Here is a 26,563-nt window from a genome sequence, read left to right as displayed (position 1 = left end):
AGACCAAGGGAGGACACTGTGGGAGAGGGGAGGGTGGTGGAGGTGGTGGTGGTGTGGGTGTGTGTGTGTGTGTGTGTGTGTGTGTGGGGGGGGGGTCACATTGTAATTTCTGACTCACTCTGTGGGAGAGACAAGGTCTTGCTTTTCATTAGCAATGCGCTCCTCTCCTGCAGCTTCTGGGGAAAGACATAATCATATTAACATCAACAGATATGAATCACAGTTTGTGTTAAAATCCCCCCCCCAACACATTGCAGGAGTTCCTTTGCCACTAAGTGTTGGAATTTGTTTGTCATCCTGCTGTACCCACCTCCTCTCAGGCTGCCTGTACTTTACTAAATGATATTCATATACATATATACATATACATATATATATATATGAAACAGCAAAGTAGAGTGTGACAAGAAACACAAGCTGGATTTGACACAGTCAGTAGACAGCTACAGATTTCTAACAATTCCCAAAAAGTCACAATAGTAATGGCTGCAGCATAGTAATAACATGATAGTGACAGGACCTGCAGAGTTTTTGACCACTAGTAGCGCTATGGAGCAATTTCTACAAGTGTTACAAGGACATGTGTAAATAGGCAAGTGTGGGCGGTGGTTTGATGATATTCCTCTAATCAACAGTTGCCATCACAAATGCACTAAGACGAGCAGAAAGAAAGAAAGAAAGGAAGTGAAAAAGAAGACTAGGCTAATAAACATGGGCGTAAACAATGCATGATTTAAAATATTTAAAGAATTGGTTTAGCAAATATTATTATTATGAGGAAGGGAGAATCACTGAATGTAAACATAAGGGCAGTAAAGGGTATCCTCCAGTGATTGTACTTGTAAGTATTGTACTTTCACGGATTTGGAAGATTAAATCTTTATTTAAAAGTCCCTGGTAGAGGTCAAACTCCAATCATGCTAGATGCTGCATTTCCTGTAACGCCACCTGAAGCATATTTTTGTTACAAACTTGAAGCCTCCAAGCTCAACATGGGATTGCCGAGATGATGTCAGAGTTATTTTCTCAGACTTGACAAATCTCGTCCAGACCCACATTAGACACCAAACACCAGTTTTCAGAGGGAGTAGTTTTCACAACTATGAGTAAGTAAACTTGACCTATATGTGTTAAATTGGTGGAGTTTCCCTTTGGAAAAACACTTTTATCCATGAGACATTGTGTCACTCATGAATCATCATTTAAAAAGAAAACCCAAGTATGACTTTTGCACACATTTTGAAATGACACCACATTGTTTGTAACTGCGTCTTTATCAAAAATAAAAACACATCATCAAACACAAAGTGGTCCCAGACATGCATTGTCCATCACCAACAGCGGTTATTTAATGTTTATAAAGTCCTTTAGGCTGAATATTTCCTTTAAACTATTGTTTGAAATCATTCATCATTCTTGCTTGCTGGTTTTGGGATCAAATGAAGTGGGTGATGTCGGTGGTTACCTTTCCACAGGCTGCAACAGACTCTCGACAGTTCTTATGGACATTCAGGAAACAGTCTGCAGGCAAAGGCAAATCCCAGTTAATTTCATCAGTTAAGTGATAATAAACACAATTACCACATCTCTGGATTCAATGTCCAGATGGCTGTCCAACTGCTCTGCTCCTCTGCACTGGTGTTGAATTTGTGGGAGGAAGAAAACTGACTTCACGTCCTCTACTGATCGTAACATCAAGGTAGCACGTGCAAGGAGATTTACACAAACCCTAAACAGTTCAGCCACCACAGCACATAAAACAACAACAGTACTGACAGCATAATACTTACTGGAGCACTGCAACAGCTCCTTCCCAGAAACAGACTTATCACAGGCCACACAGAGAGCCGGACCAGATGGAGACACGGGAACAAACTGGTGTCCATTAGTGGCTCCTGACTTCTCCTTTCCCTCCTTTACCTCTTTGCCCTTCACCTGAAAGTCATAAATATCCAGCTGACATTTACTGGAGTCAATGCCACAATATCATGTTAAAGCACCAAAGAAGAAAGCATGACTCCGAGCAGCAGGCAGAAAGAGGCATACGGTGGTTATCTTCTTGCTGAAACACACCTGTTAAAGTGGAGTTAGTTGAGATAAAGGGGCCTCTGAGCGAGCTCTTCTGTTTACTTTGTTAAGGTCCGCGGGGACGGCCGCTGTTGTGGTGGGTGTCCTTAAGGGGGAATTAGGGGGGATTCCTCTGTGTATGTGTGTGTTTATTTTCTCATCAAACTTAACAAGGAAGTCTACGAGTGCATGTTTGTTTTTTGACTGTTCATGTGCATCGCGTGTCTGTGAGTACATGGAAACATGCTCTTGGACATATACACACGTGTTTAGAAGATTGAGAGTATACTATGGAATGTGTTTTGGTTCCTCACGCTGTGTGGTGGGGGTCTATGTATTATGTAAGAGGATATTTTCTCTGTGTCCCGTTGCTAAGACCTGAGGAGAGAGAATTTTCTCCTTGCCAAATAAAGGCACAGTGAACATACAATGGCTCTCCAGCACAGGAATTCTGACCTGGCTCGTCTGAGAGGTGGTAAACCTTTTACTGTGCACTTTGGAAGTCCGTTCAGCTCTGACTTTTTTTCTTTTCTTTTCTTTTTTTTTTTTTTTAAAGTTCAACTATAGGGATTTTTCAATCATGTTTTGAACACATGTAGGTGAAATCTTAGGCAGCAGGAATCACATTTCTCACTCTGTTGCCTCACCTTGGTCTTGTTGCGAGTGCTGGACATCCTGCTCTTGAGGAAGCTGAATGTCCGGCTGACTTTGTACTTCTCTGACTCGACCTTAGATGGGATTATGTATTTATCCCACTCCTCATCCTCGATCCTGTTTCAGTATAAACATCTCAGTCAGCAGTCATCACGACTTCTCACATCATTTTGGCCTATGGAAGACGGTAACACTCAAACCCAACATGCACACGCTTTATAAAACTAGTCATTACTTTTAATAGACTATGAAGAGTTGAATAATCAGGTACACTGGTGTCATGCTGGAATGAAAGAATGTCCAGACAGTCTTCCAGGACCCCTGGTCTACAGATTATTACTCTTAACAACATGCTTGGCATGCTTGGAAGTCACTAAGGATTGTAGTAGATACTATTTATAGTATGACCTTGGCAAGATGCAATTAATAATGTGTCAGCTATTTATAAAAACTTATGCTAGTCACATTAGGCATTCTAGGTGAAAGGCAACAACGGCAAAACGTAAAGAAACAAGAGAAAGACATGCAACATCACACCAAACCTAAACTGTGACATGAAATTAAAAGTGTTAATACAACTCATTTCTGAAGGTTCTTAAATGACCAAATACAGCTGCAAAGAATCCACATGGTTAATGGATGAGTTGGAGAATGGTTATGACGGGGTTAGAATGAGTTCAGCCACACATGCATGGCTGTGAGGTTGTTTTGGTGAAAACATACTCTTTGAGGAACTCTGTGAGGGTGAGGTGTTGGACTGATGCGCTGCTCTCTTCCTCTGCTGACTGGGCCCGCTTACGGAAACCCAAAACCCTGCATGGATATAACACACCTCAGACCAGGTTGTTGTTTTTCCAGCTTATCAGGAGACCCCCCAAAAAAAGTTGACAATATGTATAGCATCTAAAATTAGAGTCTACAATTCTGGGCCTGTTAGGAAAAGTTAAGATGACAACAGGTTTTACATTGTGACAGTCACATGGCTGTTTGTGCAACATAGTGTTTTAGTAAACCATATAAAACATTAGCAAATGCTTAAGACAGGGGCAACATCAACATTTTATTAAGATTGGATTAACTGGGATATTGTGAGGGACAAAAATGGTCGGTGAGTCCGATCAGTCTGGTGTCGTGAATATTGTAACATTAATATGATCTATTCAAATGCAATAATCCAATGATCTAATATGATAATCTAATTGTCTAACATGATTGTCTAAAATGTTTCCACTGTTAGCAATGCATGGTTGTTAGCAAACAAATGCATTAGTGCATGATAAATTTATGAGGCAGTGAGATTAAATAAACTGTAAAATGAACATGGATTGTGGCAATTGTGAATACAAAGAAAACAAGCAAAATTTGTTACATGGTAGGATTATAAAGCAGATGTTAAGTCAGTACATCTGTTAAAACGTATATTGAAAACACATACTAGAACATGTACACACAACAAATGCAGTATCATTGATGTGGTCCAGAAAAGAGCTAGATGTTTGCGAGGTTTGATGTCCAGGAAAGCCCTGAGTTTTGCTGTTTACTCAGGGTTATTTTGAGGTTGCAATCAGAGCGTATTCTGGCCCCGGCCTTGCAACAGGAAGTATGTCATATCCTGCACACTCAGACCCCAACCACAGGTTTAACACTGGAGATACACATACACACACAAATGCACACATACACACATGCAGGCTCATCTGAGCCAATGTCTAACCACTGGTCAACACTGATGCCTAAAAAGGGAGGAACATCTGAGCAGGACCCTGCAGAGTTGACTGGGTCTTGCCTGAGCTCCCAAAATGACAAGCTGGTTTTACCTCTTTTCTCTGGGCGTCTCTGTCAGGCTGAACGCTCTCTGCTCTGTAATGTAGAGGAACAAAATTAGGAAAATAAGTAAGTCAGAAACACATGTAAATAGAGCTGAAGACATGATTACAGATTCTAGGTTAATCAGCCGAGAGGGTTAAAAACCATCATCCTAAATCAGAATCAACTTAGAAGCAAATACAGGCATCCCTGAACCAGCCTGGATCCAGCAAACCCCTACAGAGAAAGAACAAACACAGCAAACAAGTTTTGCCTTGAAAAACCAGATGACAGTAAAGATGGAAAAAATAAAAACCAAGAGGGAAACAAAATCTGGTACCCAAACAGAAGCAAAAAGATCCTTCAGGGTAGAAACAAATCCGCCTTCAGATGATCTATAAGAGTTATATAAAGAAGACATTTTTCCAAAGCCTCAGGATATCCAAATCTTAAAGATTCAAACCTCTACTTGTCAGTCATTAAAGAGTATTTTGGATGACTATTGTTTTATTACGAAGAAAAAAGTCTTGGCATTGAGCTTTGGAGAAAGTCTGCTTCTGATCATCCAGCAATTCAAAATAATACTGAAAGTTATTTACTGAGACAGTGGTTTATGCATTGCACATTATGAGGGCCACAGTCACCACCAAGAGCTAAATCTTACCACAGATACAGGGCTGGACAATTTGATGAGAAACATCATTGTTTTGCAAAATTGTTTGATCATTATATATCTCTGCGAATCCTTTTACTTCAGAATGATTTGATTTCTCACTACATCAAGACTAATTCAGCTGTTTCACTTCCAACTTGTATAAATATACTTTTAAATTACAGTGAGTCCTGAGAAGTTTAAATATACCAAACATGCCTTTTAATTGTGCAACTCTTGGTAATTACATCGGTTTGTCCCATGGTTCACCAGAATGAGCAAGAAGAGACAGTGAAATGCATTCACCAACCAACCGGCAGTGTACTTGTACTTACTAACTTGGTTGAGACGCGAGAGGGATTTAGAGAGAGATAAAGCTTGAAGTAGAGAACGGCCGCTGCTGCTGAATGCACCATCTACACAGGATAAAGCATGGCCTTAATGCCGCACACTCACTCATACACATGAGTAGTGCGATTATATCAAAGCTGACCGTAAACAGACATATACTTTATAGAGGTTCAGTTGATTTATGACACCTGTCTGGTCTCTCCCCCCCCCCGTTAGACATGTGGAACATGTGTCCATTCAGCTGGCTCCTGGGAACAGAAAGGTCACAGGGCAAAGGGGTCAAAGTTCACTCACCTTCTGCCAGGTCAGTGATGGTTGCGTCTCGGTTTAGCAGCGGCCGTGTCGGCTTCGCTTTGGGGGAGGAGTAGGAGTAGGAGCGTAGACGAACCTCGGCCTCCTCTGGATTCTGGGTGAGGGAACAAGTCAGAAGGAACAGATCAGTCCGAGCTGTGAGCAGAGGTTCACAGGTTCAGTCCTGTGAACAGGAAACTCGGAGGACAGCAGGATTTTGCGGAGCTGACGGATCAATATGTCTGACTTTTTTGTTCACATTATTGAGCTGCTGACAGTCTGAACTCCTCAACTGATGTTAGTCTATAATCCTCCCTGTTCACTGGGTTTTCAGTGTTTTATTGTGTCTGAAATGCATATTTACAATAAACTCTGCTGCCAAAATGTTTTTGATGATAATAAATTAAATCAAAATGCATGAATGGGAGGTGTGATACATCAGCTCCGTTCAGCACATCATGCTACAATGGAAACAGACTCTAGGACACAGGTGACCTACTTATCTGATCTGTTGACAAAAGTTCAAAGTCAAACTGTCGTACTATGTGACACAATTTCATGAGTTTACAGTCGTAGGAAATCAGTCAGAATAATAATTTCCATCTCTGTCTAGAGGGCAATATATTCATAAAGTTTTATTTTGTTGTTTGGAATAAAGATGTGGGACAGCCGGACTCTACAGGCAGTCTGTCTCAGGCCACATGCGATTTTACATGGATGGAGAAAATTGAGGGTGTACCTTTGTGGACTTCTGCGAGCTGCTGGAGTGTGTGCGGTTAAAGTCTGGCGACGTGTTGAAAGAGTCCCGCTCCTCTCCAAGGCTGGACCGCAGGATGGACTGCTGCTTTGAAGACGAGCAGGGGTAGGAATGTCCCAGTATGTCCTCTTCCCCGCTGTCACACTCAAGACTAGGACTATTTACACATAAACACGGAGGCAACCACACACACACACACACACACACACACACACACACACACACACACACACACACACAAAACTGTAAATTCCATTTCTGTCATTAATCAGCTGAAACCAAGTCTGATGCCTCCGATTGGTCCATGACTCAGTCGGGGAGGCAACAGTTTTACATCCTAAACTCTTGTTAACTACAATATAATCTGCTGACCCTGTCTCCATGATGACCTTCACCATTCTGAGGGCAGATAATCTCCAGGACCTTAAAAATCATCAGTGGCAGTCATCAAAGCTGAATCCAGGCTATAATCAGGCTTTAAACCATGTAGCCTTTCGCCAGCCTCTGTCTCATTACAGAAGGTTCTGCAGCACTGAGGAAACTGGAAGGAATGTTCTGCAACTCCAACACACAAACAGCTCAATTGTGTCCAGGCTTCCTGTCACTTTCCGCACCTTCACTGACTACAATCAATGCACTACACGTCGAAAAATGCTTTTGCTGAAATTCCAAACAGATGATCCGTGGTTGGGTTAGTCATAGGAATGTTTATCATTTTTTACCAACAAGCTCACACTGCAAGTTTCTAAATTGTGCAGGAGTTTAAAATTGTGCAGGAGTTTAAAATTGTGCAGGAGTTTAAAATTCTGCGGCACTGATTCTCACTGAATCAAGTTGGCTATAATGCTCACTTTAACTCAAGCAGTTGTGAGGCAGTTACATTAAATGTTTTTTTTAACTAAATATAATAGTTGATACTTTGAGTCTTTTTATTTTTAATTCAAAAATCAACAGCAATAATGTCCTACCTCAGGCCCCGGCTTGCTTCCGTCAAGCTGCATCCTCTGCGATTCAAAGCAGGAGAAGCTGGCAGGCACGACTGTGCCTGACGCCTCTGCGCTCCTTCGAACAAACGGAAGGCGGAAGCCAGGGGGGAGGAAGGAAAAGACGGAGAAGTAGCAAAGGGAGAGGGGGGAGATGTGCGAGGGGATGGCTCCCCGTGATTCTCCAGCCTGGGGCCCTGGATTACCCTCTCCCCAGCATGGGGTGAGGATGGGTGCCGATTCTGGGAGCGGTTCCCTGAGTCAGGGGGAGTCGTGGAGAAAGAGTCCCAGCACTGGCTGCCAACATGGGGTGCAGCAGGGCTCACCTCCTCCTCTCCTGGCGAGCGGTATCTAATGTCAGCATCATCCACCTGGAACAGAAAAGTGAGAAATTGAAGGCAGTGAGAAGCAGCCATTCCCCAGACTGATTTGTTGCTCCTGTCATGGAACCTTTTACGTCGCATGAGCTATTTTTGACTTTTTACTTAAACACCAAAGAAAGAAAACACTGATCTCAGCCCCACTCACCTGGTCCACCAGCATGGCGTTGGCGTACACTCTGTCTTTGCCGTGTATCATCGCTGACAGTCTGGCAGCTGCAGCCAGAGTTGGGGATGAGGCTTGGCTCTCCCTTATAGACTGGCTTTTCTCTGCAGAGAATGAGGGAGCCACAGAGAGAGAGAGAGAGAGAGGGAGAGAGAGAGAGAGAGAGTGTGAGTGAGAGGGGATTTTTCAATATTACATTTGGTTTCCACAGCAACTCCCAATAACTCCTCACAAACACAGGAAGTGACATAGACATCCTGGGCAGTTGCATATCATTGTTCTGGACCAAGAGTCTCTGTATGAGTGTGTGTGTGTGTGTGTGTGTGTGTGTGTGTGTGTGTGTGTGTGTGTGTGTGTGTGTGTGTTTGTGTTTGTGTGTGTGTCTGTCTGAATGGCTCTTTGCACACACACGCGAATGGGCGTGCATGGAGTCGTGAGTGGGCATCTGTAGGCATGTTTTTTCCCCACCCTGCCTCCAATATAGCGGGTGAGTGGAAATAACTCCCGGTGAGCACACAGTAGCATTGACAGGAACCCTTCCAACACAGTGGAGTCACTGTGAGCAGTCGCCTGGTTTTGCTGTTAAACAGGAGAAAACACTCCTGCCCTCAAAACACACACGGCTCCCTCTGGGATATTGCTCTGTATAAAACACAGTTTCTCCACAACACAATTTCTTAGAAAGTATTTCAAGCCGAACGTTAATAACCAGAGCGCTCACTACAACGACCCTTTGATGAGACACTCGTGCAGCACAGTAAAGTATTGTTTCAGCTTATTTGCACAAAGTAGAGAAACTTAACAAAGTAAAGAGTGAAACAAATTGTGGAGCAAAAATTTCAACTCAGCAAAAATAGAAACCAAATATGCACCGCCCTGAATAAAACACAAAATCTGACTTGAAATTGAGCTTTAAACTGGCAAGAATGAAAACTGAAAAATAAGTTCTGGGATCATGTGATAGGATTGAAAGCACCACAACAGCAACTAAATGGGCCTTTAGGTGTGATTCTCTCTCATCTGCTGCTTCAAAGGTCAAAACTGAACTCAGAACCTCAACTGTAAAGCAAACATGTTCACAAAGTTGATGAAATGCTCAGCAGACGTATACATTTGAACGTCTACATTTCAAAGACGACTGGGCAAGCACCATCTCCTGATGAGGATCATGTGATATGATCGAAAGCTCCAAAACAGCTACTAAAAGGACCTCGAGATGGGACTGCTTTGCCAACTGCCGTTTTAAAGGTCAAGAATAAACTTTAAATCTTAAAGGGTTTTTTGTGGTGTTTGTGACGACCACTGCATGATCAAAACCACAGTTTGGACCGTTTGTTTATGTGAAGTTCCAGATGTGCAGTAACTTCCACTGGGTATTAGAGCACATAACCTTGTTTCTGTCCAACTTTGTCCGATCTCAGCACCACACCGGCTGTGTGGCCTGTGTATTTCATCCACAGCCTGTGTAGTTGTTGACAAAATCTTTTCAACCCATCAGGAATCAGCAATATTGTCTATGGACTTTTTCATACCTATTTATTACCTCATTTTCTACCATCAGAAAATGTCTCTCCTGTCTCAACCAAGACAAATCAATCGAGAAAGATACAATCCAGTCTAGAAAGCACTGGAAATGTTGAGGCTGTCAAACTCCATTCATACCTGGCCGGTCATTAAAAGGACTAAGAAAATGCCATCGCCAAATTACACTACACTATTACTCATGAGTCTTCTAACCTGCCCTCTGTGCTCCAGTGAAGCTTCTAAGGAAGGACTGCATTACACATGTAAGATGCAGTATTGAATAAGACATTTCAGCTTCAGCCACTGTGAAAAAAAAGCGACATTTTTATCACATAAACAACCGGTAGTAACAGTGAAGCACTCATCACATTAACCACAAGAGGCAGCCTCATTAGTTCAGTTATATTATTACATTCGTAATGATAGTATCACTGCACAAAGGCCAAGCCATTCCTGCAATGATGCCAGCGGTGCAAAAACATGTCTTTGGCACTGCTGTTTCCACCTTCACTCTTCAAGCAGCTATCAAAACTAAAAAGATTCAACAGTCTTCTTTAAAAACAAATCCATAGTTTTGAAGCTACAATCACAACACAAAACAAGAGAAGTCCAGCATTTGTATCAGAGAATAAATCAGACCAACAATTGGCTGAGCTTCCTGAAGGCGGTGAGTCCCATAAATCTGAGAGGCAGCAGGGAGTCAAGCAGACATTGATGAGGAAACCAGATGATCCCTGTTCCATCCACATCAAATGTAAAGGAACAGACTCAAATTCAACCACTGCAGGATATAAAGAGACCACTCCACATCATCCCTGAAGGATCTCTCATGATGCATGCTATGTAAATTAGTATGGCCTGAAATTAGCAGAAAACGGCAAAAAAAATCGAAAGGTTACAACCTGTTCTTCTGTTACTAAAAAAACTCTTAGTTCCAACGGAAAACATTATGCTGAACATGAACCTGAATCCAGATCCATAAATCCTGCACAAAGTCATATTAGACCTTCTATTATGTATCTCTGGATTAGTTTTAATCTCACATCAAATCAAGAGAAAGGGTCAGATCCTGGATGTGGGTCAAACCGCTGTTTGAAAGCAGATACTGTTTCATATAAACCCACTTCAGGAACTTGACAGACAGGCCTAATAGTTCAAGTTCTGGGCCAGATCCAAAGCCACAGCTGGCTGCAACGGGCCCGATCATTCACACACCTCTGACCCATAAACACCGCCTCAGTGAACATTACTGTCAGGCGCTGCGATCTGTGTTTAACATTAGTTAACTGGGGGAATAACAGAGAAGCAGGGAGTTCATATTTCTAACAAGTTAAAACCTCACAAAATCAATCTTTCTGCCGGCGAAGCAGTCTTTATTGCTGAGACAGAGAGTGCCGTCTGCAGGTTGCCATTTCAAAGGGAGTTTTAAGGAATGCGGAGCAGTGTGTGGGGCTATTTGTATAAGATTTTTTGCTCACAGAAGGTATATTTGGAATGATGTGATATTCAGAGCATGTCCCTGAGCGAGAGCCAACCCTATACAGTAGCACTGCCTGGAGCAGCAGCGGAGAGAAAAAGAAGAGAGCCGGAGCTTTACAGAGGCCCAGACAAAGACAGCAGTCACTGCCAGGTTTCCAGAACAGGGCAGTTAAACACAGAGAGTGACCCTTCAACCCATGCACACCCCTGGGAGAGAGAGATCGAGGAAGGCAGGATGGGAAGGGGGGAGGCAGGGCTGTCACAAGGGTTCTTTCTCAAGGTTGAAGCTCTATGGCCAAACAAAAAGTTTAAGATAAACACAGAATCATAATTGTTAAATGTGTAAACCTAGGCTTGTTTATTGTGAATATAAAAGGATTATTTGTCCATTCTTTTATGATGTAAGTCATATTTTAACGCCGCACTAAACAACTGTCGTTTCGGAGAGGGCTGGGAGAAATTAGGAGCAGAGTAAAAATAATAAGCTGAATCTAAAAAAAGGAGAAAAATAATCAGAACAGAGGTTATTAACAGAGAGAGGTAATTATTTGACTTAGGTGTTCATGGAGGGCCGTTAAAATCATTAAAGCAATTGTTTACCAAAATCTACAAACCTACTCTGAGTTATGACACCTGCGGTCTCACAGCCCCAGTCCAAGCATCACATTGTGATCTCCCACTGTGTTTACATTTCAGTGCGTCACTCAGCCCGAGAGATCCGGGAAAAGGTAAACCCAGAGCGAACAGCGATCAGTCCTCAGAGTGAAGAAATAAACTTGTGGCACTGCACACCTGAAATCACATTTCACTTGAGCTGCAGGTGCGTTGTTACACCAGAGCTGCTTTACTTCAGAGTTTGACTTCTTCTTCTAGAAAAAAAAAAAGGAATGCCTAAATACACTTTAATATACAGGCAGGTTGAAAAAAGTTTATATAGTCCCGCTGTTCCTGCTCTTCAGCTGAACAGCACAGACAGGCTGTGTGCATAAAATTTTGCCGATGTCAATCACAATTAAGAAGCAATAACAGGGATAATCTTGCAGAGGTTTATGGTGAAAGATGAGGAAAAGACCACTGGAGTTGAGCCATGACACAGACATGGCAGTAACTTGATCTCACTCTGTGTCTGTCTTTCTCTCTCTTTCTCTCCCTCTCTCTTTCTCTCTCTCTCTCTCTCTCTCTTCCCAACACACACAACCCTTTGCACACAAGCAATGAACTGTTTAACCATCCTGGTTTCATTTTGTACTATTTTAAGTATTCACTGTAGCCCACCCATGACTAATGATGAAGCAACAAACTTGTAAGCCAAGTTTAAGCCTCTGGATTAACTTTATTTTGGTTCAGTTTCTGATAAATTGATGACAAACTGCGGCGAACTTCAGTGACACCTGATCAAAAACTGATTCTGATTATCAACCGCAGTTGCCTGAGCCCTGCACTTCATGGACACCAGCAGTCACATGAGGCCACAACTCCTCCATTCATGCAAACAACAGTGTGGACCAAGGATGTCGAAAGCCCCCCAAAGCACTAAATCAGCCTCGAGTGGACGTCTGACATTCCCCAACATACTGTCAGATATCAGGTTACATCACTGGCAAACATGCAGTTATCTCACTCTGATTGACTTGGTGCTGCAGTGGAGGCCTGTGAGTAAGAATGTGTAATGGGAACAGTCTAATTTTAACTTTATTGTTCCACAGTGAACAGTGAGACGTGTCTGCCAAGAGGCCAGTCTGCAGTAAAGTCCTCCATTTGCCATCTGTAACATGATGTAGCTATACGGCTGATCTGCGTGTTTACAGCCAGCAGCTTTCTCTCTGAAATGAATCCACATGCACCTAAAGTCTGTCAGACACATCAGAAATAAACATGTCAGAAACACATATTTCTGTCTGTGAAGTGGAAAAATTACCCCAGTCAATATTTATGGGAACTCCCGAAACTATAACTGTCAATGTGACCGGAGAGAAAGACAGATCTCCACATCTATTAATCACTGCTCTGTTACCTTTTTTTCCCGTCTTCCTGCGCATCCTCATCTTGGGAAAAGAAGGCCAGGAGTAGTTGAAAGGAGAGTCCGAATCCGAATCCATGATTTGCTGCTTTCGAGAAAATCTTCATCCAAACAGCCCAAGGTGTTTTAATAAATAAAAGAACAGTGCCTCAGTTTACATCCATTTCCCCACGGCTGAACAGACTAGCTGCAGCGCTCGCTCTCCTTTTTCCAGAGCCCCGCTGTAGACACTCTGACACTTCAGGAGTGAGCCAGCATGTTCCCCTCTGTCTCCCCCAACCACCCCTCCCCCTAAAAATCCTCCCCTTCCCCCTTCACAGCCCTGAAACAACTGTCCGACAGAGCCGGGACCGAACCTTTTCCCTCTGCTCCTTTTCTTGACTTTTCTCTCTCTCTCTCTGTCCCCCTTTCTTGTCTTTCTGGCTGATCTTCTCAAATCTGTGCCAACCTCTGGGTCTCTTAAGTCGTTATCTCAGTCACTAAACCACCACATGCAGTACGAAGGGAGAGGGAGAGGGATCAGCACAAGCTGGCGGGAGCAGGGGGAGGACGGTACTGGCGGCTGGAAAGAGTGAGTGAAGGAGGGAAAGAAACAGAGAAACAAAGTCAAACAGAGGAGTGACTTCAGAACCTACAGTGAAGACAAACATGAGGGCAGACAGCTTAGCGGAGGTGAGTCTCAGACACGGGAGAAATCATTAACCCTGTGAGTTCATGATTGTCTCAGCGATATGCCAGACTGCAGAGATGCACACTCCACGCTCAAGATGCAAGCCATTCACTCCGAACATGCCCGATGCCACGTCTGAAGAGAGTCCTTCTCGATCACTCCGTTCTCTCTGTCTCTTTCTCTATATTTTAGCATGTCAAAGCCAAGCTGAGGGGGAAAGGGGTTTGGAGTGTGTGTGTGTGTGTGTGTGTGTGTGTGTGTGTGTGTGTGTGTGTGTGTGTGTATGTGTGTGTGTGTGTATGTCTGGGGGGGGGAGCAGACTGCCAGGTCAGCAGCCTCACCATGGAGACAGCAGTAAGAGCCGCTGCTGTTTTCTTCTTCCATGCTGTTTTTTCCCCCATTTTCCTCCTCTTGCCAACTTGCAGGAGTACAGTGCTCCATTTGCAACAGCAACAATACAAGTAAGTTTGGCTAGAGGTGGTAAAAGCGAGAGAATGGATAGTGAAGGGGTTTTAAGAGACAAATCAGACAAAGGCGCTCTGGAGAGAGGCCAAACATGGGTTTATAAATTCACATAAATGAAGGAATGTGATAAAAAAAAGAGAGAAGAGGTGGATGAGAAGGGTTTTGTAGGCAGAGTATATGCAGAGGAGGGAAAAAGGTACACTGCAGCTATAGAAAGTAGCTTCTGTATGTGTATGTGTATGTGTATGTGTATGTGTATGTGTGTGTGTATGTGTGTGTGTGTGTGTGTGTGTGTGTGTGTGTGTGGATGGGGAATGGTGGTGGACGGTGTTGGCAATGTACTAGTGAACATTAATGATGTCTTTGTGGGGTCTGTGTGAGGTTTAGTCCTTTTTTCCGCTCTCCAATTAGATCCCTCAGCTGGGGTCGGGGACTCTTGTTAGCGTTCCTGGTGCTGCGCTCATCGTCTGCTCTCACCGTGCCAAACGATCTATATCATAAATCCCTTTCTCTTGCCCCCCCACCCCATTACACATACACACACATATACAGAACTCCTCCACTCTCCTCTCCCTGGGGATCTGAACAAGCTGCTGGAAAACTGCATTCAGCAAAGCCCTGGCAACCCCCATTCAGCCACAAACACCCCCTTTTTTCACTTCCCCATACCCCTTGTCCCCTTCAGAGCGCTCTTCCCTACTGCATTCTCCCTCTCTCAAACACACAAGTGCGCGCACACACACACACACACACACACACACACACACACACACACACACACACACACACACACAACAACCTCCCTCCTTTCTTCAGTTGTGGAAAGCAGAGCTCCCAGGATGAAGTGGCCTTTGCTGTTTGTTCACTAAACTCACATTAAAATGCTGACCTGGGAGGATGGGACAGGGAGCATGAGTGCATAAGTCTGTGTGTGTGTGTGTGTGTGTGTCTCTATAGGTATTTGGGTGCGAGTGTGTGTTTTGGGTGGGGTATTTGAATATTGGGGGCATTAGGAGGGCAGAGGTGGGGGAAAAGGGAGGGAGGAGGAAGGATGGAAAACGCAAAGAGAAAGAGAGCCTTTTCTCTTAAAAATTCAGAATTACTAAACTACTGTAAAACTACTGTAAACCTTGTAAACCTGCTTTGGCAACACTGTATTTACTTACAGTCATGCCAGTGAAGTTACAGTAATTTGAAATGGAGAACGGAAAGAGTTGACATCAATAAGACAGGGGGGACATGACAGCTACATTCAAAATTCCTCATCCCTTGCTGAAGCTCTGGCTATAGATGTTCTGTCTGTCTATTTGATGACGCATTAGCGCAAGAAGGCCGCCACATTGCATGTGATAAAAACAGACTGGAATCACAATATATGCTTCACCTCTTTGCCTGCCAGTCACTCGTAATGCCCGACAGCTTTGGAATGTCTAATGAGGAAAAGGTCAAAATAAGTGCTGTAATCCCAGAGGAATGGCATGTATAAAACCTGAGTCATTTTCAGTCTGAACTTTTTTTTTTCCTTCTTTTTTTATTTTTATTTGAGCAATTCATTCAACTTGAAGCAACTTGAAAGAAACTCGAAGGGAAACTTGAAGAAAAACAGTCTTCAAGTGACTAATGTTACTCGTCTGAACCACAAAAGGCTTTTGAGGGGATCGAACGAGGTCACCAGCAGCCGGTCTTCAATGACTACAGAGAAAATGTGAAAATCCTCAACCGGCCAACAAACACACATATGCACATATTCACAAATACACATATGCACATGTGCACATAGAGTACAAAATGGCTCAACCATATACGATGGAAAACAACACCAGCCACAGGAAGTTCAGATGCAGATGTCCAGTGCCAAGTGTTATAAAGCCTGAAGCCTCAGCTTGTAACCACAGCATTCTTACACTGAGGCATCAGTCTGCTCTGCAGCAATACAAGCCAATTATTAACCCACAGGATGTTCCCACTCTCAAATCTTTTCCCTCCCATCCAGAAGCAGATCACAGTGAAGCCACCTTCGGCCACCTAGTTAGGATTCATTCCTGTTCCCTCTGTCACTGCTGGCAGCAACAGAATGACTCAGGGTTACCTACAGGAATGTTCTCTACTTGTCATATCAAAAAGGATCCTTCCCAGTCACTGTAAACACTGTAAAAGTGACAAGGCTCCAAAAAACTCCAGAGCGAGGGGGGGGGCACGACGAGCCTGGGGGCTGAAATGTGATCCTATAGTCCGTGGGGATGGTAGACAGCCATAATCGAGGATCAGAACTGAGTTCCAAGCTCTGTTCAGGAAAGGAAATGTTTCCTGCAGTTGGACTCGCTTAACGATTGGAAGCTACTTGGATAACTTCCTATGAATATAGCACCACCTAAAACAACAATGATCACTTTCAGTCTGCACAGAACGTGATCTACGGCTGAGGCACCGCAAGCTCTAAAATTAAAACCAACGTCTATAAACAGGCTTCTGAGAAAAGGAACCTTGCTTAAAAAGGAACTTTAAAAAATAAAATCTTTACCAGAGACAGACTGCGATGGATCGTCTTCTTCGTCCTCCTCATTCAGGCAAAACATTAGTGGCTCCTCATAGTCCTGAGTGAAGAAAAGGGAACAAAAGCAAGGGCAGAACTAAGTACGGAAAGGCAAGTGTTTGGCGAGTGCCTAGGTGTGTCACTGAGAAAGATTAATTAGGTAACCATCTGGTATCACATAAAACAGGTCCTATTGGTTAACCAGAATCATGTGCACATGCCACACGTCTCAAAACATGAAATGCACACTTGACCGCGCACAAAGTCAGCTATTCAGTGGCGCGTGCAAGGTGCCAATTCCAACACCTTAACAATGAGAGTGAAACAATGTGGAGCATTGAGCAGTCAGTGCCTTGTTCTCAAGCCACGACCACAGGTTGCCACTGGCAAATGCAGATGTTCATGGAGATTGAATGGAGCTTTGAGAGTTTTAAAATTTGAAATTAGAGGATTTTGCACCTGTTGTTGCAAAAATAGACAAAGGCACATCATTTTTCTGGAAGGTTTTGGCTCAGGTAAAGTTGTTTAAGCACAAGTTGTAGGGAAATTACAAATAGTGCAATATATTCTGGTACATATTTCAGTCTATAGCTCTGCATGTATGTTCTTTTTGTTGAGATGCATCAAATACGCACATTTTCTTCTACAGCAGAGTTTCCTCCATTGATATCAGGATACAGAGCTGAAAGAGGAGAAAACATATTCAGACGCAGCCATTAAACTTCAAACAACACTCAAGTAAGCACAGATGTTTGTCAGTTTTTAACAATACCATGTCAAGTCTTAGTTTTGTTTCCTTTTCATAACCTGGGGGGATCTTTACCGTGTGGCCTTGATCTCCTTTGTTTTCATTTAACTACCATGTGCATCCCAGATCAAAGGACACAGTGTATGATCGCTTACCAGAAACAAAACTGCGACATACAGAAATTAGTGTACGGGTGGTTTGATGTGTGGCATGGGGTCACATAAAAATATAAAGGCAGGAAATGTAGGAGAGCTAAGTAGTGGCAACCCATAAAGGATATATAGGTTGGGAGAGAAAATCAGAGACAAGAAATTATGACAGGAAGAATATAAAATGAAAGCAAAGGCTGGGAAAAGATTTAATGTTATAAGAAGCAACAACCCTAATCTGACTGAGGTCTGTCTGTGCCTCAGCATGATGGCATAAAACACATTCAGTGAGGACCGATATAATGATGCCAGCTGCCTCAAATGTTGCTCTATAGATAGGGGAAGAGAACTAGAAAGACAGAGAGGGAGAGGGGACACACTGTGTATTTTTAGCCTTGCTAGCAGCATGACACTTGGTCTGTTTGTTGGTTGGTCCACCACTTTAGTTCTGACTGAACATCCTAACAACTATTCACTGGCTTGCTGTGAATGCCCAGAGGCTGAATCCTAATGACTTTGTTGATCCCCTGACTTTTCCTCTAGCACCACCAGCAGGTCAACGTTTTCTCTTGTCCAGTGAAATATCATCTACAGCTACTTGATGGATTGGCACAAACTGTGGTTCAGATATTCATGATCACCAGACAATGTATCCTAATGTCTCCTTCTGTATAATCCATATGACTCTTGTGGTCTCCAGACTTATCTTGTAGCTCCATCATCAGGTGAAAATATACATTTGTCTGATTCTTTGGTTTATGGTTCAAACAGCAAGAGTTATTGCTTAATAAATGACAATCATAAAGCACAATCAACTAATCATTCATCATCTATTAATAAACTAATCTGTCAGCATTACTTTAACATACAGGTTGGTTGTTCTCTGGATCTTTTCACAAACTTGCAGCCCCTGAAACCCCCAGAGGAGGGCAGTACAGTCCTATCAGTCTTGTGGCCTGATAGCATCTAGCCTCATTAAACACTAGAACAAACACACTAGAGGGGCACTCAGAGAGTGGAGACCTAAGCCAAGGCTAATGACAAACAACATACACCACACTTCTGAGAAAATAATTCAAATTTATAGCAAAAGATCTGGATCTGCCCCAAATTTTAACAGGTTCTTCCCTGGATCATCCCTCTGCAAAGTTCAGTACAAATTGGTCCAGTATTTTCTGCCCAACAAATAAAAGACATGGGTGAAAACATAACCTCCTTGCAGCCCATTGCAACATAAAAGAGAAGAGTTTAGATTGGATGGCTTAGTTTCACCAAGCCTCCCAAATCCCACAAAGCAAGCAGATTAGGGAGGGTATGATACCGTTCTCTGCAGGATCATCCACTAGTTCTTCCTTCCCTAAGAGGGTCTCCACCCGTTCCCTCCTTAGTGCTTTCACCTGATGGAGAACAGACAATGCTTTGAATGAAGATATACATTAAATAACATATACAAACCGCAGATAGTCTGATTTTGACTCAAAGCTTACTTAATTACACAATCCCATCCGGCTTTATTTTAACAGCACTTTCAGGCAAATCAGTTGCAGCAAACAACGGTGTCTGTTAATGCATGAAATTCCCTTAGAAAGACCCAATTAGTGATTTTTAAGTCCATATTAATAACAGGTTCATTCTAATACTTGATCATAATCATTAATGTTGTTTCATGTCAATTCTTGAGCTTATAGATATTACTGATGTAAAGAACTCTTTACAAGCATCAGGCAACACTCGCTCGCTCACCTCTCTGAGGAAGTCCTCATCTCTGAGCCGGTCTCTGAGAAGCAGGATGTCTGCATGCCGGCTTTCCTCCGAGCTCCACCTCAGGTTTTGCCGGATGGTCAGAGTCAGGTTCCCCGTGTCATGACAGAACCTCAGCAATCTGGACCGGTCTGCCCACACCTGGGACAGACCTGCTGGAGGTGTAGCTAGAGGGTTGGGTGGACTGCAGCACAACAGGTGGATTTGTTTAAATCACAAATCCCATAAAAATACTCTTAGATAATACTGTTTTTATCATTAAAAGAATGATTAGAATACACAACTCATTTCTAAAAGTCCTGTCACTCAGTGAATGTGATCCTCCTGGTTTTTCAGGACATGTAAATAGGCCTATAAAGCTGTGCTAAAGATTTATGGATCCAGATTGAGCCCAACTGATGGAGCACAAAACATTCCTCAGTTTGACAGGTAACAGGTTTTTAGCATTTTATGTGTTCGTAAACTGTACTTCGAACCAGTATACTTACAGTATGTGAGAATCTAAAGAATGCAGATTATCTGGGGTAAGTGCTGACTTAAAACCAAATTGTTTCTACATTTGGACTGCTTTCCCTTGCTGTTGTGAGTGGGAAAGCTCTGCACAAACCGCATACTATTACAGGAGAACAGTGATTCATTTGTCAGTGTCTCTCCCTGAAGTGCCCTGCTGGAGCTTATGAGCTTACTGTGTGAGCAGCTCCAGGAGTTCGGTGTTGCCCGCTGCCTGTGCCAGCTGCATCGGCGTGACTCCCTCTTCGTTTGGCAGACTGACAGCCATCAGACCCCCCGGCTGGCACAGCAGCAGCTCCGCGAGCCGACACAGACCCCAACGCACGGCCAGGTGGAGGGGGGACTCCCTGGGACTGTGCTCTGGAGATGAGGGGAGAAATATAATAACATAAATGATATTCTGAACAGATTAAATGAATGCAGAGGGAGCTAATGGAAAAAAGGAGGAGGGAGGTGAGATTAACAGCAAGAAGAGAAAAAACAAGTGAGAGGCAGGTTGTGAGAAAAATAGGAGGAAAACGAACATGCCAACATTCTTGTCTTGATAACCACCTCCATGATAATTAACCTAGATGTCAATGATTGATTTCTCCTCTTGCACAGCACTGGATCCCTCTGCTCCACTGACCTACTTTAAGGTAATAAAAGCTTTCAAACAAAGTGGTGATAGCTTCTTATTTCTGTGTCTGCCACACACCGCACTCCAGCGAGATCTGTATCCAGGTAACTGGCCTGCAGGAAATCAGCCACAGTCAAGCAACTGGTAAGCTTGGAAATGTACAGTTCTATTTTAAGGGGTGCAGCATGAATTCACAATAATGTTAAAATATTCCAATCTCTTCCATTTCTTGCATTGTTCTTTAAAAAGTATACAGATGGATAACACAGTTCAGTCTGTGGTCAAGGTAAAATCATAATATCATCATAAAAGCAACTCCCAGGCTGCTGGACAAAATAACAGACACAACATACAAGCCTTTACAAACAAACCCTGTAGTCATTACCGGTTTGATGAAGCCCATAACGTTTGCTTTTTGTTTTGTTTCAGCAGCAACTGCAATAACTCGAAATTATAAAAGCAACTGCAGGAGTTACATTGACTTGAATGACAATAAGCAGCGTGCGGCAGCTTTCAGAGAGCTCTGCGGTCACATACAGGAGGTACAATGAGTCCAGACAGATGCTGTCTGACTCAATTGCACATCACTCACTAACACTGCTAAAATGAGGCAGGAGGCAGAGAGTCAAACATCATGATGAATCACAGGAAAACTACATTAGAAAACAAACACTGGTCGTACGGTCTACACTGACTGAAGGATATTACTTAGTGACACGACCATCAAACACAATCAGCACACAAAAATAAATCATTTTTCCCCAATTGATATTCACTGCAGTGGGTTATTTAACTACAAAGGTGGAGGATGTAATTTTACATATTGGTGTTGATGTGGGATCTGTCAAATATAAACTAAACTGAAAGTACTTTTCTTTTGATTATTTAAACAAATATGTGTCTTGTCCTGTTTACCTTTGTGTTATAGTGGGCAGTAGAAAGTATTAGGAAACATAAGGATAAAAGCCCTTCTCACCCACATATCACACACATAGCAATGCATGGTTCCAAACTGGTGCAAAAGTGAGGTTACTTTAAAATAAACAAACAGAAAAGAACTGGTGAAAGCAAACCTAGATTTACTTTATAGACTTCAGTTCTCTTTGTCCAAGGATATTCTGTATCCAAAAATCCAGCAGTGTGCAGGTCTTGTTAAGCTATAAAGACAGATTTCGTAAGTTAACACTTTTGCCAGCTGAAAATTTAATGCTGAACTTCTCAGAGCTGCTCTCAGTCCACAGAGGACACAATAATTCTCAGCTCCGGCGCCGTCTCTTGATTTTGTGACATTAATGAGTTTTCTCCAGCGGCTTAAAAACGCAGAATGCAATGTGAAGAAACGGCGACTATGAGAGGAAAGTTGGGGGTTGATAATTCAGTCGCATACAGCATCAACGACAGTGATGTCATAACGAGCAGTGTTATTGAATTAACTGCAGACATTTAGTGGGAGACGCTGCGATGAAACAGACTGCCATAACTATATTAACACTAAATCTAGTTTGTTATTTATGTAGGTGGCCCCACACGAAAACTCAGATAATACGAACAGACAGTAGCATCTAGTATACATGGTCGTCAGCACACACACACGCACACAGACACACACACAGGCTGCATACACACACACTCGTCCTCAGATTTATTGAGCTCTGCCCAGGGATATTTACAGATGGGAAGGCTCTATTAACCACATTACACGCTGCTTAATTGGCTTTGATGAATTAGACAGGAGCAGACATGTGACTGTGTTCACTTCCGATTTCAGCTCGGTGAGCATGGAAAATGGGAATGATGGAAGGTGAAAGTAGAAGGAGAGTGGATGGAAGAAGAGTTGAGGAGTTCACTCTCCTTGGACAGCACTGGCTCCAAGTTTCCAGCACAATGCTGAGACCTCTTCTCTGCTCGCTAAGTGCGCTCAAGAATTTTTGTTCATGAACAGACATGTAAATGATAAGTCCCTCTTCAGACGCAACTGTGTCTGTTTTTAAACCAATTTCAACCTATTAAATCTTTCCCAACTGTCAATTTGCACTGTAACGTTTTATTGACATTGTTATAAAATTGTAATAAAACCCAAATTGCTTTTGATCAACATATCTGTGCAGGAATGCCGTTCAGCAGGATAAGATAATCCTGCTCTCACCGTCTCCACTGTGGCTCCCCAGGACATTCCAGCGTCGCGGGATATCCAGGTTGGCCATGGCCAGGGCCACGCGACGATCCATAGCCCAGCGAGAACTCTCCTGGCCCAGGTTGAAGAGGCTTCTCAGCTCCTTGTGATCCGTGGAGCTCAGACAATGTCCATGGATCACCAGGTGCTCTGCAAGGTCCTGAGAACAGAGCAGTCGTGAATAAGATGCAAAACTGTGATAACCGGTAAACAATGCTAAAAAACAGTAATGACAAAATTACCACAGATGATTTTATTTGAGGTATGTAAGTGATTCATTTTACACTAATCTGTGTACGAGCAGATAATCTTTTAACGGGGAATACAGAACCTTGCGTGCAATGTATAGGATCTTATTAGTATGGCTTCCCTACCTGAGCATCATCTTGGACATACTCCAGTGAAGCCCCACCCACCCAGGTGAGGGGTGTGGTTTCAGAGCACAGGTAGGCCTGGACAGAGACCATCTCAGCCAAGTTATGTCCTAAAGAGACAACACAGCAAAAGCCAGACTTTACTCCAGACAGATTTATACCTCTTTACAATATGAGACTCATGTAGCCATTATCCACTGTATGATAAAACTCTGTCTGCGACAATGCAACAAAAATGCAGCAGACAAAATGCCCAAAGTGATTTGATTACATATTTCAAACAACTTTCAAGTGTCTGTTTCAAACCGTAACAAAATGAACTAACATTTAAATAAAAACATAAGCGGCCTGTATCAAATGAGCAAGCATAGGTAACAAGCCAAAAATACAAAAGCACTGGTAGAGTACTTTAACGATGCTTTAAATATTTCAGCCCAGAGCCTCAGTAACTAAAGAAAATGTTTGAGTGTAATTAAACACGTTCTCAGATTTTCTTTTTGTATGTCAATAAAAGAATGTTTTCTTTTTTGATGGAGAAGGAAACCTGGTTTTAATAGTCCATCAGGTTTGTGCACACAACAATGCAGGACTGCCTGTTGTCTGTGTCAGTCTACACAGAGGCTCAGTAATGTTGACATACTGTTTATGGTGCTGTTTCCCTCCTGACAGGAAGCTGATAAGATTCTGTGTCCTTCCAGACCTCAACCCACAGACTGTGTATGTGTGTGTGAAGATTAAAATGGTGATATATTGCTCCTCGGTTCACAACAGACAGGAGTGGAAAACCTGGGATTGTCAGGATGTGCAGTTTAACTTCTGAAGATATTCTTCTAGATAGATTCTTCCATTTGTAGGTCAAACACAGCAAATTACCACAAAAGAAATGACAACATATGCATAATGCAATAACACAGAAATACAGTACATATCATACAGACATACACACACACATACCAGGCACTATAAAGCAGAGCATGACGTCACTCTGAGCCCTGGTGACATGGACCAGTGTGGATCCTTCCAAAACAACGTAGACCTCTGCATCCTCTGGCACCGAGTCTAAACCCTCCAGCAATGCAAATACCTTGGCCTGGCCCTGAGATAAAGAAAGGTGAAAGAGGTTGAGAGGAAAAAATGAAGAAGAAAATAAAGAAGAAAGATGCTAGAGAGCAAAAAATATTTCTATTCCTAAAGATACAGGCTCATTTTAAAGTATGGCTCTATTCTGATGTCGTGTTCTACATTTCTGTGAAGCACACCAAATCCCCTGAGAGCATTCCTCTTGAGGGTACAATAAAACATTCCCCCTCAATAAAAGCAGGAATGTCTCAGTGTCTATTGCAAAGACCTGCCCTGATCCCAACAGACCAGAACACTTTAGACTCCTGATCTGATGCAGGAGAAGTCGGAATAGGGCAGAACAGTCACACCGATATGAACCAGAACCGACGTGACTTTAAGGGTACCGATATGACTGGTACCCTTTAAAAAACTTTGTGTAGGTCAGAAGTGGGTGTGACAACATGTTGTGTATGTCTGCCTCACTGGACTATTAATCCTCACTTCAGAACGTCAGGTTGAGTTGATCGATCTAGGGCTGGGTATTGGTTGAGGTTTTTGATACTGGACTAATACCAGAGTAATAGAGTTTTGATACCATACTCAAATAGTCATGTGATCTTTGTCTAAACTGGCACAATATTGATTTCAATCTAAGTAAAAAGGTAACAGAATCTAACCAGACATTCAATCCCTGCTTTTGGTATTGACATTCTCAATAAGTGTGAAAAAACCTTTATACAGAGAAGCACTGAGCTATTAAAAACTACAGAACTTAAGAAAAATTGAAAAAGCACAAGTATATTTGTGTGATATTAGCAATTAGATATTAGCAAATACAGTATGACACACCTCTACAGTACGTTAGTAATAGGTCTGAACAATTAATTGAAATCTTATCAAAATCTCAATATATCCAAGTGCAAAATCCAAATCGCAGGTGCTGCAATTTTATAGCTAAAAGTCAAATGAGTCACAACATATCATAAATGAAAAAGGAGCAAATATCACATCATCATCACTTTTATATTTTCTTCAGCGCAAATGAAATGTAAAAATGACTATTCCAACTGAAAACATGACTCATACCGTACTCGCAATATCTGCCAAAATATATAAATCACAATATGATTTTTCTCACATTATGTATTTTTGATATATATATATATTAAAAAAAAGTTCAGGATGGACTTTCCCTTGCACCCAGTGCAACAGAACAGGCAATAAAGAATGAGTTGATTTCATTGAGAACCAGTCCTTGGTAGGATATTGATTATAAAAAACATCAAAAAGCAGCATTGATTGGTTTTTGCCCACTTGGCAACACAGGTTTTTGTTTCAGTCCCTCAGAATAAAAACATCATCCAGGGCCACTAGCCTGCTTCTTAGAGTCAAGCCACCAAGAACCAAGAAGATATCAGTTTGTCCTCAATAGCAGTGAAGCCACAAGACACACTGTGTGGGTTATTCTGGGAAACATATCAAACGAATGACTGAAGAAGAAGAAGTGGAAGAGACAGGTTGCGTGAAAAAAGGTACAGCAAAAATGTAAATTATAAGGCTTGACTTGAAATGCAATGAACATCCCGGATTAGTGTTGGATGGTATAAGAGTCTAAGAGTGACGGTATTTCTTTTTTATAAGCAGTCTCTCTGTGTTTCTTAAAAAAGTCTAGCTATTAGCCTTGCGTCACGTCAACAGCTGACCTGATTTCTCACACAATACCACTATCGGGCTTTACTCCTCTCTCTGTCTCAGATAGAGACACTGTGAGTAATCCTGTCTCCATGTCTCTCCGTCTCACTTAATCCTTCCTTCAGGTTCACTCATCCATTTCTTTCTCCCTCCCTTCTTTGATTAAGAGAGGAAATCGGGTTAACCACAAATTCTGTAATATCTGCACAGCTTCTCCTGTGCCTTCAGTAAGACTCCTCACCTCTGTGTGAGTGACCAGATGTTGACCACTAATGACGCCGTGGCCTCTAGACGAAACACTGGGCGTAACAGTGGGGACTGCAGACGCAGAGGAAGAATGGACCGCAACAAACTTTGAATGTCCAGAGCCACCAGCAGGTCAGAATTTTCAATGATCTACAGTAGTGAAATATCTCAACATCTGCTAGATTGATTGGCACAAACACTCATGATTCACAGATAACGTATCCTAAAGATTTTGGTGAATACCTGAATTTCCCTCTAACGTCAGCAGCAGTTTGACATATACGGTTTTGAGTGAAATATCTCAATCCATGAATTGAGGATGAATCAAAAATAAATGGTAACGTTTCTTCTAGAACCACCAGCAGGTCAAAAATGATTTAAATGTGACACATTAGCAAAACTAATGACATTCCCATTAAACGTAGCTGTGC

The 26,563-nt window shown here is 42.5% G+C and overlaps 1 protein-coding gene and 1 long non-coding RNA gene across 13 annotated transcripts in view; one reads left to right on the top strand and one right to left on the bottom strand.

Annotated features, from left to right (window-relative positions):
- LOC111654905 (rho guanine nucleotide exchange factor 28-like) overlaps positions 1-26,563 on the bottom strand; it is a 39,086-nt gene that overhangs the window by 9,108 nt on the left and 3,415 nt on the right. For 7 of the 12 annotated variants that reach the window (XM_087173940.1, XM_087173939.1, XM_087173936.1 and 4 more), the window contains 19 exons: positions 24,087-24,228; positions 23,133-23,242; positions 22,732-22,918; positions 20,143-20,326; positions 19,439-19,640; positions 19,017-19,092; positions 17,434-17,480; positions 16,787-16,859; positions 8,090-8,211; positions 7,547-7,932; positions 6,561-6,735; positions 5,825-5,936; positions 5,515-5,595; positions 4,539-4,581; positions 3,445-3,534; positions 2,715-2,838; positions 1,791-1,935; positions 1,466-1,521; positions 119-176 (listed from right to left, as the gene is read on the bottom strand). In XM_087173940.1, the coding sequence (XP_087030066.1) occupies positions 119-176; positions 1,466-1,521; positions 1,791-1,935; positions 2,715-2,838; positions 3,445-3,534; positions 4,539-4,581; positions 5,515-5,595; positions 5,825-5,936; positions 6,561-6,735; positions 7,547-7,932; positions 8,090-8,211; positions 16,787-16,859; positions 17,434-17,480; positions 19,017-19,092; positions 19,439-19,640; positions 20,143-20,326; positions 22,732-22,918; positions 23,133-23,242; positions 24,087-24,228 (2,413 nt within the window). Of the gene's footprint in view, positions 1-118; positions 177-1,465; positions 1,522-1,790; positions 1,936-2,714; positions 2,839-3,444; positions 3,535-4,538; positions 4,582-5,514; positions 5,596-5,824; positions 5,937-6,560; positions 6,736-7,546; positions 7,933-8,089; positions 8,212-13,124; positions 13,341-16,786; positions 16,860-17,433; positions 17,481-19,016; positions 19,093-19,438; positions 19,641-20,142; positions 20,327-22,731; positions 22,919-23,132; positions 23,243-24,086; positions 24,229-26,563 lie in introns of those variants that run through there. The other 5 variants (XM_087173943.1, XM_087173942.1, XM_087173944.1 and 2 more) reach the window with 5 other exon arrangements.
- On the top strand, positions 20,638-22,833 carry LOC147819132 (uncharacterized). Its single transcript, XR_015437236.1, has 3 exons — positions 20,638-20,729; positions 22,354-22,497; positions 22,694-22,833. It is a non-coding gene; the product is annotated as an uncharacterized LOC147819132 (long non-coding RNA).

The sequence above is a fragment of the Seriola lalandi genome, unplaced genomic scaffold (genome assembly GCF_002814215.2).
Source record: "Seriola lalandi dorsalis isolate HSWRI2012SDOR001 ecotype SW California unplaced genomic scaffold, Sedor1 jcf7180002054294, whole genome shotgun sequence".
NCBI classification, from domain to species: domain Eukaryota; kingdom Metazoa; phylum Chordata; class Actinopteri; order Carangiformes; family Carangidae; genus Seriola; species Seriola lalandi.
Note: the sequence above shows the minus strand (reverse complement) of the source record. Positions and strands in the feature narration are given on the sequence as shown.